General features: G+C 37.1%; 1 protein-coding gene across 1 annotated transcript in view; it reads right to left on the minus strand.

Annotated features, from left to right (window-relative positions):
• Positions 1 to 13,635, minus strand: part of MBOAT2 (membrane bound glycerophospholipid O-acyltransferase 2) — a 171,528-nt gene that overhangs the window by 112,599 nt on the left and 45,294 nt on the right. Inside the window, exon 3 of the mRNA XM_020992692.2 lies at positions 6,288 to 6,365. Within this exon, the coding sequence (XP_020848351.1) occupies positions 6,288 to 6,365 (78 nt within the window). The remainder of the gene's footprint in view (positions 1 to 6,287; positions 6,366 to 13,635) is intronic.

Below are 13,635 nucleotides of genomic sequence, written 5' to 3' on the forward strand. Positions count from 1 at the left end.
ACAGTTGATTAAATAATAAACAACACAAAAATAGATGGTGAAATACTATTTCTAATTATCTTAAAGACTGATACAAATGTTTTAATGTAATAGGATGTTTTATTTTTCACAAATGTATTAAAATCTGTATCAAAAACAATTGCCATTACAAAGAAAACAAGCACAAAGAAATTACTCCCCAAAAGATCATTTTCTGTCTAATTCTTATATATCTAAAGGAATTGAGGGTAAATATAGCACCAGATAGCACACTGGGCTACAAGGTCTCCTAGTAAATCTAAAATCTACTGCAGAAAAAAATTAAAGGACCATATCAGTGGTCTTCAAACCAAGTCATCAACCAAGATAAGCTTTTAGGGCTACCATAAGCTAGAAATTATTCCCTAGAATAGTTTATTTGAGTTTGGGCCCTCTGAAGCCCAAATTCATATTCATGAGTTACCAGAATCACCATAAGAATCCACCAGTTGGGAAATTTTCAGATGTTCCCTCTTCCTACTATTTGGCATAGAACTAGAAATATTGGTAATAGCAATAAAACAAGAGAAAGAAATTAAAAGAAAAAGCAATAGCAAAAAGGAAGCTAAAATATCCCAATCTGTTGAAATTTGCTTGGCAAATCTCAGAAAATCAATGCCAAAACCGAGATAAAATTACTTTACATTTATTTTATAAATATTTCAAAAAATTGTAGAGTGTGTGTAGCTATAGGTATATATGTATACAGATAGAGATATATTACACATGTTATCTACCTCAATATAATGTAAGCTCCTTGAAAGTAAGAAATGAAAAAAAAAAAAGAAAGTAAGAAATGAATACCTGCTGACTGATCGGTGAGTTGTTAATGCAACTTTCACCCAAAATAAAGGCTTCAAAAAGTATCCTGGAAATTAAAGACTACAGAGTTACACTAGCATACATAAATGCAATGGCAGAAATCTATAATGTCTTCATAAAGTCCTTGTGCAGTTTTTAATAATTTTAAAAATTTACATTTTCAGATATGCCCTCTTCCCACTTTTTGGCATAGAACTAGAAATGTTGGTAATAGCAACAAAACAAGAGAAAGAAATTGAAAGAAAAGGCAATAGCAAAAGGGAAGCGAAAATATCCCAATCTGTTGAAGTTAGAGTTTGCTTGGCAAATCTCAGAGAATCAGTGCTAAAACTGAAATAAAACAGCTCCAGACAAGGTGTTTTTCTGTTTGATTGTTTCTTTGTAAGGACTTGGGAGCTCCCTGGCAAGGGGGAAAAAAAAACCCTTCTACCAAGTGGATCAGCAAATGTTTTATGACTTGCAGGCTTAGAGAGCTGCCTGGGAAACAGAGTAGTTAAGAGATATTGCAGGGAAAGCCTGATTAAGGATGGTCTGGTGCTTCAGTTTCAGAATGAGAACAAAATAAACCATTAATAGACCATCTAAAAGTCAAGATAAGGAAGTTTACTTAGCCATAGCCTGGAAGGGATTTTCAGCAAGGATACAGCATTGATTCAGCTGGGCACAGTTTCTCTTCTGTGTCAGACATGCTGGCACAATTGTCAAGCCTGAATGAAGTTACCCCTGCCACTCCATGGGCTCACTTTTGTACTCAAGCTACCAGGAAGCTACACGATTAACATAGTCTCCTAAGTCAACTGACAGCATCTGCATCACCTTTTAAGGAAAAATTAGCTTAGTTTTATATGGCAGATATTGTTCCTACCACAAGTGATTTATACCAGGTCACACAGATAACACATGTTAGAGATGGCAGTTGGATTCTATCCATTATGCTTCTTTGCCTCTCTTCAGTAAAATAACAGGATTTTATTGCATTGTATGTTTAAAATGTTAACAGTCAAAAATACTACCTTGAAATTCTTAATTTTAACATTTTGAAAATGCAAAAATATAACATTTATATTATAATATAAAGCTTTCATGATAATTAAGTACTACTAAAAATAATCACTATCATTTATATAGCACCTTAAGGTTTGCAAAGGATTTTTACATATATTATCTCATTTGATCCTCACAGAAATCCTGGGAGGTAGGCACTATTGTTATCCTCACTTTACAGATGAGAAAACTGAAAGTCATACAGCCAGTTAAATTTCTTTAACAAAATTTGAACTCAGATCTTCCTGCTCTATCCATTGTGTCATCTTACTTGCCATTCTTAAATCTGAAGATCTCAGTGGTAACATAAAATCACACAAATTATAAAAAAATTTCTTAAAACAAACAACATATTTTAAAATATAATACAGGGGGATCATAGAAGATGGTGGAGTAAAAGCAGTGACTTGCTTGAGCTCTCCCCCAAAACCCCTCCAAATACCTGTAAAAAATGTTTCTAAACAAATTCTAAAGCAGCAGAACTCACAAAAAGACAGAGTGAAACAAATTTCCAGCCCAAGACAACTTGGAAGGTCAACAGGAAAGGTCTGTTGCCTGGAGCAGGCCTCAGGGGACTGAATCACTAGCAGCTGTAGCAGTTTCCAGACTTCTCAACCTACAAATGCCAAAGACAACTTAGAAGGTCAATAGGAAAGGTCTATTGGACCCCGGTAAGAGATGAATGCATTCCAGCCCCAGGACTGGCATAGCCCCAGGGCGATGGCTACTTCCAGAGCTCTTGACCCACAGATGGTGGGGGAATCGAGCAGCTGATTAGAGGGGGACTGCAGGGATCTCTTTGCTGGTGCTGAGGCAGGATTCTCTTGCTTTGCCCATGCTTGGATCTAGGTTACAGTTCTAGGTGGTGGTCCTGGGGCAAGGAAGAATGCTGGTGTGGTAGAGCTTGTGGTGGCAGTGCAGAGAAAATCCGCCTCACAGTTCCCAGGCAGAAAAGAGTGCTTGTGGTCACTCACACACCACAGCATAGGCCAGGGAAAGCAGTAAACACTTTGCCCTTGATCGTGCTACCTTGGAAGAACTGAAAACTTATAGGTCCCTAGAAGTATCTCTGAAAACAGTTGCACAAACCCCTGAAGCTTGAACAGTACATCCTCCACACTGGAAGCAGACCTCTACCTTAACAAAGAGTTTATAACTCGAGCAATTGGCTGGGATCATGAGCAAACAGTCCAAAAAACTCAGACCATAGAATCTTACTTTGGTGACAAAGAAAATCAAAATATACAACCAGAAGAAGACAACAAAGTCAAAAAAGCTCCTATATCCAGAGCCTACAAGAAAAACATGAATTGGTCCCAGGCCATTGAAGAGCTCAAAAAGGATTTTAAGAAGCTAGTAAGAGAAGTAGAGGAAAAACTGGGAAGAGAAATGAGAGTGATGCAAGAAAATCATGAAAAAACAAGTCAACAGCTTGCCAAAGGAGACCCAAAAAAAAAATACTGAAGAAAATAACACCTTAAAAACAGCCTAACCCAAATGGCAAAAGAGGTCCAAAAAGCCAATGAGGAGAAGAATGCCTTAAAAAGCAAAACTGGACAAACAGAAAAGGAAGTCCAAAAGCTCAATGAAGAAAACAATTCCTTAAAAATTAGAATAGATCAAATGGAAGCTAATGACTTCATGAGAAATCAAGACATTATAAAATAAAACCAAAAGAATGAAAAAATAGAAGACAATGTAAAATATCGCACTGGAAAATAGATCCAGGTGAGAAAATTTAAAAATTATTGGACTACCTGAAAGCTATGATCAAAAAAAGAGCCTAGATATCATCTTTCAAGAAATTATCAAGGAAATCTTCCCTGATATTCTAAAACCAGAGGGTAAAATAGGAATGGAAAGAATCCACCCATCACTTCCTGAAGGAGATTCCCCAAAGGAAAACTCCTAGGAGTATTATAGCCAAATTCCAGAATTCCCAGGTCAAGGAGAAAATATTGCAAGCAGCTACAATTCAAGTATTATGGAAATACAATCAGGATAACACAAGATTTAGTAGCTTCTACATTAAGGGACTGGAAGGCTTGGAATATGATATTCCGGAGGTCAAAGGAACTAGGATTACAACCAAGAATCACCTACCCAGGGGCAGCAAGGTGGGGAAGTGGATAGAGCACTGGCCCTGAAGTCAGGAGGACCTGAGTTCAAATTTGGCCTCAGACCAAACACTTGATACTTACTAGCTGTGTCACTTAATCTCAATTGCCAAAAAAAAAAAATCACCTACCCAGCAAAACTGAGTATAATCCTTCAGGGGGGAAAATGGATATTCAGTGAAATAGAGGATTTTCAAGTCTTCTTGATGAAAAGACCAGAGCTGAATGGAAAGTGTGACTTCCAAATACAAGACTCAAGAGAAGCATAAAAGGGTAAACAGGAAAGAGAAATCATAAGGGACTTATTTAAGTTGAACTGTTTACATTCCTACGTGGAAAGATGATATTTGTACCTCATGAGAACTTTCTCAGTATTAGGATAATTGGAAGGCGGGGAAATATAGATAGATAGATAGATAGATAGATAGATAGATAGATAGATAGATAGATAGACAGACAGACAGAGAGATAGACAGACAGACAGATGAGTGAATAAATACAATAAAAAAATAAATAAATTGAAATAAGAAAATAAAAAGGGGGATCATAGTAGCAAAAAAATAAAATATACTATCAACTTCTAAGGCTAAAAAGCAACAAAAAACGCACTCCACTTTGTACGACAGATTTCATTTTTTAACTTCCTTTTTAGCAAGAACAATGAAATCTGACTTTGGGTGTTTTGTCCAAAAGTAAAGCAAGTCTGTGATAAAACTTGAAAGAGGGTCAGAGCAAGGTGCTGGAGTTCTGATTTCACTGGTGTGGGGGCTGCCAGGGGAAAAAAGACCCTCTACCAATGCAAGTTGGTAGCCTCTCTGCAGCTTGGAGCCTCAGAGTACGACCTAGATCACTGAGGAGCTAAATGAACAGTGTGGCTCACATATCTGACTTGAACCTGAATCCTCCTCTAAACCACACTTCTCTCAAAACTGGAAATAAATCAGTTTGGAAGCTATCCTAAACTCAAATCGGGCATTCTTACCACCACACTGTTAAATACTGTGTGTGGGAGGCGGGGGAGGGAACATGTTCTGTTCACTAGGTTAAACAAAAAGGAATTCAAATATTTTTACTAGATTTCTTGTCAAAGGGGTGCTCTAGACTGTGAACAACATATTTGCCCTGAATGGCAGATCAAAGGGAATATGGATAATGGCAATGTATATTAGCAGCGCAGGTAAAGGGATTTCCCTTAGAAATGAGGACCTGTCAACATACATTGTAAGGCATTTTGGGTGGTGGAAAAAGGTAGTAGTAGGTGGCATATTTAAGGAGAAAGATGGACTGATAGATACTCAAGCTGACTGCAATGTTGTTTCCTCTGACCTTATATATCTAGCCACCAGAGAAGGACTTCACTACATTGTCAAGGCTCCCCAGAGAATTTCCTTTATGCCTGATTATTTCAGTATTTTCTCTAGTGGGCTAACTGATAGGAATAAGATACAAATAAAATATATGATATGTATCTGCTCTGGTCGATAAAGTGTTTATTGCATGTAAGAGGACAGCAGGGTAAACACACACACACACACACACACACACACACACACACACATAACTGAATCCATAAAAAGTCATTCTTGTTGTGGATATTGCAGTAAGGCATACTAAGTTTTACTGGACAAATACCAAAAATACAAAGAAAAGTGCATTTTCAGAATTTATGATAAATCACATTGTACACTATCCTCCAAAGAAGACCAAATCATGAGAAGTCCACAAAGGGACATTCTTAAAGGTACAAGAAAGAAGCCAGCTACTTTCCTAGTTGGAAGGGTAAGAATCCTGAATTCAAATCTTAGCTCTGCCCTTGACATATGTGTGTCTATGTGTATGTATATATGGCTATGTTATGTATCATATATAACTATATTAGTCCTACACTTAACCAGTGTCTCCCAAAGAAAATTTGGGAGTACTTTGAAATAAGAACATTAATAGCTCCACACTAATGTAAAGTATTAGTAGGAATGAATAAGATAACATTCACAACCTATGCGGCAGGAATTACAAAGTCTCAACTTTTTAGGGTGTCTTTCTAAAAGGCAGCAGGTATAACACGCTTTTGGAATTTCAAACTGGAAAGAGAACAAGCAGCCTCTGAAAAACTATTCTCTTCAAAGGAACTTACATTAAAAAAGAGCAGGGAGACCTATGCTTATACCAAAGAAGTGAACAAGACAAAAATAAGTGTAACATGGAATTATCTCAAGCACAATGTATTAGTAAATATTTTAATTGGTTTCTCTATTTTAAGTAAACATGACAATTATTAACACTTACTTGTGCATATTTTCAACTCCTATTATGATCATGATAGAGTATGAAATTCCACTTTGTACAAGAAAATGTAAGGCATACCTATGAAAAAAAAATAACTGTTAGAAGAGCAAAGTTAACATTCAAAAACATCAACCATCTAGTCTGCAACTAAAAATAATAGGGTCAGTTATTTATTCAGGAATTACTATTACATGGCAGAAAACAAATTCTAATAAAACATATGTATACATGATATTTTCTTATATGAACACACATCACTGATAATTCTACTCAAATTAATTTTGCTAGTCCTATCTTTACTGATAGCAAATAAAGTAATGTCTCAATCACACAAGAAACACTTATCTAATTAAGTTTTAAAAAAGCAATAATGTTTGAGTCTTATCTTTTGAAAGTAGTACTCATAAAATGACATAAAAGTGATTAATATCAGAAACATGTAAAACATTAGGAGAATTCAAGTCCTCTACTTATTCTTGGACTATAAAAGCTAAAGTCAGGTTAAGCTTCCCTAAATTTCTGGTCTATTCGATTCTTAAAATTCACTGCCTTCTATTAACAAAGGTTCTAATTAAGATGGTATGGCTTTTTCTGAAGTAGGCATATACAACTGAGACTATGAATTCATTTGATAAGTACCATATAGGTATATAATTAAGAATTCTTCTGCTTAAATAAAGACTGTTCTTCCACTATAAATGTATGTGAGGAGGGGATAATGAAAAGAGTTTCCCCTATGAGATTAATGAGAAGAGGAAGGGGATGGGGTGGAATGAGAGGATGAGGAGGGCAGAGAAAGGGGTAAGGAGAAAGAGGATATGGAAGAGGGAAAGAGAAAAGAAGGGAAGGGGAAAGAGGGACAAAGAGGAAGATAAAAGGGTAAAGGAGGAAGGAGACGAAAAGAGGGAAAAGGAGAGAGGATGAGAAGAGAGCTGAAAAAGTGAGGGGAGAGGAAAAAAGGTGAGGAGGGTGGAGAGAGCGGAAAGGGGAAAGATGCAAGAGCAGGGAGATTTCTGCCTCTCCCCACCAGAAGACCAATTGTTGCCTTTCATCAGAAGGGCACAGTAAGCTTCAAGCTCCTCTGAGTCTTCCCAACCACAACTTGAGAAGTGGATGTAGTTTCCTATCCCAAAAGAAGGTGGCTGCATCTGGAGAGCGACAGAATATCAAGAGTGCCTACAGATATCCATGAGATGTAGACACATGCTTCCCCTCTTATGTCCTGAGCAATATACATGAACCCCACTCTCCTGAGGGCAAGGGAAGTGGGTGGGTGGGTGGGAAAGGAGGGGTTGGCCTTGGGAAGGAAAAGGCTACCTCTTCAAAGACTGGAAAAAAGGAGAAGAGAATGGAGGATGATGCGTAACCTCCATCTGTTTCAATTTCCTCAACTGTAAAATGGAGATAATAAGAACACTTACCTTCCACTTGTGAGGATCACAATAGCTCTATAGCACTTGACACAGTGCCTAAAACAGAGCAGGTGCTTAATAAATATGTATTCCCTTCCCTTATCCTAAGTGACAGAGGCAAAATTTGAATCCAGGTCCTTTGGCTCTAGAGCCAGCACTCTTTCCACTAAACCACATTTTCTCATATCAGTTACATTTTCAAAAACATTCTTTGTAGTGAATAAGTCAAATCAATAAATATTTATTCAATGCCTACTATCTACCAGGCACCGTTCTAAGCACTAGTGATACGAAGAAAGGCAAAAAACAGTTTCTGCTCACTCATTAAACTGAATGTCAATTTTTTATGTCGACTCCCTAATATGTTCTCTAAGTCATAGGATTCAGAATTAGTATAAGAAGAGAAACTACAGCCAAGAGGGCAAACTGCTGCACAGAAATCATTTAGGATAAAGATTTCCTCCCTTCTAAAGCTGTAACTGCTTGGGTAAAGAGCCTATGAATGTAGCTAAACTTTTAATGGTCTCTAACCAATTTGCTGACTACAAAAAGGAGGCAGAAACATATAACCTAAATATTAAAATGAAACTCGTCTAGATAGAGTAGAATCCTTAGTGTTTTGTTGAATACAAGAACAATTTTGGAGGGAATTTTTTTTTACATTATACAGATGAACTATTTCTAAATGCATAATGATGATGGTGGTAACAATGACACGAAAAGCCCAGTGTGTTAGAAAACAAAAACAGGCTAAAGATTCCAAGATGTCAAGGTGCTACCAAAGACAAATATAATAAAACTCAGGAACTGAGCACATACCACTGGAAGGAATATCCACATTAACAGAATTGTGATCTTATCAAAATATTGAATTAGATTCGAGACACTGTGCAAGGCTCTGGGAATACAAAAATCAAATATTATAGTCTGTGGCTTCATAGAGTATGCAGCCTGGGCTAGGGGTGAAGGGGAGAACTGCTAAGTATAATACAAGGTAGCAAGTGATAAAGAAAAAGGAGAAATTTACACTGTCTCCAGTTAAATTTAAAAAAGAAAAAATATGTAACCCTAGGGACAGTGGGACTTGAAAGCAGGCTACAAGGAGGCAGCAGCACCTGAACTCTGCCAAGGATTCTGAAAGGTAGAGATAAGGAGGGAATGCATTCTAGGCATGGGGAACAGCCAACCTCAGTGAATCTGGAAAGTTGGAAGATGGAATGTTAAATTTAGGTAGCGGCTATTAATCTAGTTTGGCTAGAAGAAACAACATACAAAGGAGGGAAGCAATGTGATACAGGGCTATTAAATTAGATTGTAGCCAAACAAAAAAGAGGTGAGCCTTAAATGCAAATTCTTTAAAAGCTGTTGCAAAAAATAAAAGTCATTACCTGCCTAGTAGCTAATCGTCTGATGATGACACTTTTCAGAAAAAAAAAGTTATCTAAATTTTAAATAGCAGTAAAGAAAACAAAATAATCCTAGAAGAATATGGCTGACAGAAATTCAATACCCCCTAAGAATGCATCATTCCAAGAAAGTGTATCAGAAATTAAACTGAAGTGGTCTGAGGAAAGTCAGAGAACAAACAAAATTTAAATACTTAAGTGGCTCAAAACACAATCACTCTCAAAGAATAATAGCTATTTACTATCCACACTGATTAATCTTCAACAAAATATTCACACACAAATATTAAAACAGTACAGAAAAAAAAAAGTAGCGGTTATCATTGTTAGGTAGAATATTGGGCTTCAACTACACCTGAAAATGATACAGTAGAAACTGGGCTATCAAGATATAGATCAAGCTGGGGATTTTTTCATCTCAGAGAATTCTCATGTCAAACAGTCCATTCAATAGGGGACATATAATTCTATGTCTACAGTAATTAACAGAATAATAAAACATCAAATCAGCTTGAAGTTCTTAGAAAACTCACTACAGAGCACTGTATCAAAATTTATGGACTTTATGGATACTGCCAGAGATGAATTTTTTAAAATTTAATTTTCGGTTTTGGGTTTTTTTTAAAGGCAATTAGGGTTAAGTGACTTGCCCAGGGTCACACAGCTAGTTAAGTGTCAAGTGTTTGGTCTGAGGCTGCATTTGAACTCACGTCCTCCTGACTTCAGGGCCAGTACTCTAACCACTGCGCCACCTAGCTGCCCCCAGAGATGAATTAACGTACCAAAGTATTTTGTAATTTTAGTCATAATCCTGTTCATGTGGCAACAACTTCAACATCTTCCATCTAAAGAGAGATTATGTACACTGCTACTCTGCTAATAATACCCTTTCTGAATTTGAGAGTGCTCTAGTCAGTGGCAGAAGTATCATATTAATGATCATTTCTATGGTTGCCTGTGAAAAGGCATCCCTTACAACAAAAGCTTTAAGTAGTGAGAGAATAAAGAAAACAAAACCTAGAGGGAGCAGAAATATCTTTTTATTTATTTTTCAAAATGCTTTCTTTGGAAGCTAAGAAGACTCTCAGAAAAAGCAAAACAGCACAATCAAAAAGACTTAACAATACCATTTTAAAATCCTTTTGGCCACCAACTATACCAAAAATTCATGCAGCAGAAATTTGATTTGATGCAAATGTTACATAAAAAGAAAAAAAAGCCCAATTACAATGGAAAATTTACATCTTTTATAACCTGTATTTTTTCTGTTCTTTCTCAAAACTTTTCAGAATTTAAAAACTCATAAGACTGAGTTTCAAGATTATATAGTAAAAAGGAACCTTTCCAACTCTTAAGCCTGCCACAACAAATCTGACAAACACAAGACACTGTACTTTTTCCATTTATTTATAACTATTAATATCAAGTAAGGCATAAAGGAACGAGATATATGCTTGCCAAAAGGGTTCACTGCCATTATAAAGGATGGAGTCCAAATCAAAGAGGGATTCTTAACCTAAAAATCTGCTTTTTTAAAACAAACATTTTGATAACTGTATTTCAATATAATGTTTCCTTTTGTGATCTTATGTATTTTATTTTATACATTTAAAAATATTCTGAGAAGGGGTCCATTAGGTTTCATTATACTCGCAGGAATCCATAACACAAAAAAGTGTTAAGAACCCTGATCTATATCTATAGATTGTGAGGTCCTCCAAATGCTTCTGTTTACAGATGGCATTGTGACAATTACATTAAAACCCAGACTATTTCAGAAACTTCTAAGTGAACTCTATAATCATTTTCATAAGTGCTACCTAACTAGTCACACAAGAAAAACTAAGTTAATGAAGAATGCCTATGTTTAGACTATGATATACAGAAAGACATAGAACGCTCATTAGCACTTTCATTATTACTTTAAAGAGAAAATTTGCTTGGCCCAGAATTGAGCAAGAGGAGAAAGATGGGGTTGGAATACTTTTTGGAAATTGTACAATTTTTAAGGACTCCGATTCTCTCCCTAAAATGAAAGCCTATCTTTTTAACACCACTATTATTCTGGTGATGCTTTATAAGTAGCTGAACACTGTTGATACTAAACAATCTCTAAAAAATTCAAGTTGAAGATCACCTAAAAATCAATGGATAGGTACATAGTGGACATGATTAGAGTTGCAAAACACTATAAATAAATAATTAAATAAAAGAAATAGTATGGAGGATGTTATCTGACAAATAACCAGAAAAAAAGGATGGCTCAATTACTTAGTGAGAGTGACAGGTAGCCTGTATAATCTGGAATGCCTGCTCCATAGGTAACAACCTCTTAATTTATCTTAAACATTTCTTTTTTTCCACTCCCTCCATCTTCTTGAACTGAGACGTTGCTTCTCCCTGATGACATGGCTTTCATGGCTTCCCTTTCTAACTGTTCTAATTGTATCTTCACTCGTTCACCCAGACTCACTGGTTGTGGTAAGAGAGGTTGGATTACTCCTTGCTCCCCATTGTTATTTCCAGGCTCTCTCCTCTATCACTACCACTCAGTCACCTCTTCCCCTTTGAAATTTATTCAATAAAGATTTATCACTCTAACAAGATTCTATGGAATTCTAGGACACTCTCCTTCCTGCCTCAAAGAGTTCAGTGCCTGGTTCACCTTCTTTTCTCCTCCTCAATTCCTGCCCTCATACTATAGATCTTCAAATACATACTGATGCTCTCTCAAATACCTTTACTCCCCACCCCATTCCTCAACTTATTCATTTCCCATGACCTGTATTCCTCCACTCCCCCACAGCTACTCAGAGATAGTCATACCCTTGATCTTGCCATCAACCACAAGTGTTCTACATCCATGTTCATAAACTTTTAAATTCCTTTATCTATTTATTATGTTGTTATTCCACCTTTCCTTTGCCTTGAAACTCCAAACCTTGTGTTCTTCATCCTGACCGCGGCCTCCAATCCTTCCATCTTTCTGTTCTTTCCAAGGCCATCACGCTTGCAATACCTACATTCTTTTCTCTTCCCCATCTTGACCCCCCTGAGAACCAGTTCAACTCTGCAATGTCATCTTCTTTCAAGTCCATCTACTGCCACTGTACCTACTCATAAGCAGCTGAACAATGCTGGAGAAAATCACTAAACTGTGCTGCCTGGGTACATGACAAACTCATGCAACATAATGTTAGCTCAGTCTCTGTGGCAAGGCAATCCTTTTTACACCTTCTTAATCAATTCACTATCCCACTCAGCTCAATGGTTTTTTTCTTTGCCTCATTTTAACTGAAAAAAAAATGAGGCCATTTGCTGTGAGTTCCTTCTTCTTCCTTGTTCTTCATCTCACATCACTGAGATGCTTTCTGCCACTATCTCTTCCTTCACTCCTATTTCATAAAAAGCCTTTCTCCTCACCAAGGCAAACTCCTCTACATGCATAAGTGGTCCCATTCCATCCTGTCTTCTCCAGTCGATTGAGCCTTCTTTTATCCCGAACTCTCTCATGTCTATTGGCTGCTTCCCTACTATCTACAAATATTCCAATGTCTCCCCCAACTTTAAAAAACTCTCACTTGATCCATCCATCCCCACTAGCTATTGCTCTATGTGTCTCTTCCCTTTTGTGGCCAAACTGTGAGGAGGCTGTCTACAATCAATGTCTCCACTTCTTTTCTTCTCATTTTCTTCTTCACTCTTTTGCATCTGGCTTCTAATATCATTCCACTGAAACTGGCTTTCTAAAGTTATTAATGATCTCTTCATTGCCAGATCTAACGGCCTTTTCTTAATCCTTATCCTATTGAACTCTCTGCAGCTCTTGAAACTACTGATCACCCTCTTTTCTTTTATGTTCTTTCCTCTCCAAGTTTTTGTGGCACTGCTTTCCCCTGCTTCTCCTACCTATCTCACTGCTTTGCTCAATCTTTATCCACATCACACCTACTAAGAGTAGGAGTCCTACGGGGCTCTGTCCTGGACCCTCTTCTCTTTTCTCCCTCTACACTTTTTCACTTGGTAATGTATCAGCTGCCATGGTTTCACAATTGTTATCTGTACACAAATGATTCTCATATCTACTTCTCTAATTCTAACTTCTCTCCCAACCTCCAATTTCACATCTCAACTGCCTTTTAGATATCTCAAAGATGTGACAGATACATCTTAAATTCAACATGCCCCAAACTGAACTTATTATCTTCTCTCCCACCTACCTCCCCAAAAGAACCTCTTCCTAACTCTCCTTTTTCTATAAAGGATATCTCATCCTCCCAATCACCTAGTCACAACCTAGATGCCATTACCAACTCCTCACTTTTGCTCACCAACCATGTCCAATCAGTTGCCAAGTCCTGTCGATTCTACCATTGTAACATTTCTCATATATATTTTCTCTTTTCTTCTCTGACACTGCCATTACCCCTTTTCAGGGCTTCATTAACCCTAGCCTGGACTATCGTTACAGACCAATGGCTGGCCTCCCCATCTATCCCCTACTCAGCTGCCAAACTGATCTTCAGACGT

The sequence above is a fragment of the Phascolarctos cinereus genome, unplaced genomic scaffold, assembly GCF_003287225.1.
Source record: "Phascolarctos cinereus isolate Bilbo 61053 unplaced genomic scaffold, phaCin_HiC Scaffold_2;HRSCAF=192, whole genome shotgun sequence".
NCBI classification, from domain to species: Eukaryota; Metazoa; Chordata; class Mammalia; order Diprotodontia; family Phascolarctidae; genus Phascolarctos; species Phascolarctos cinereus.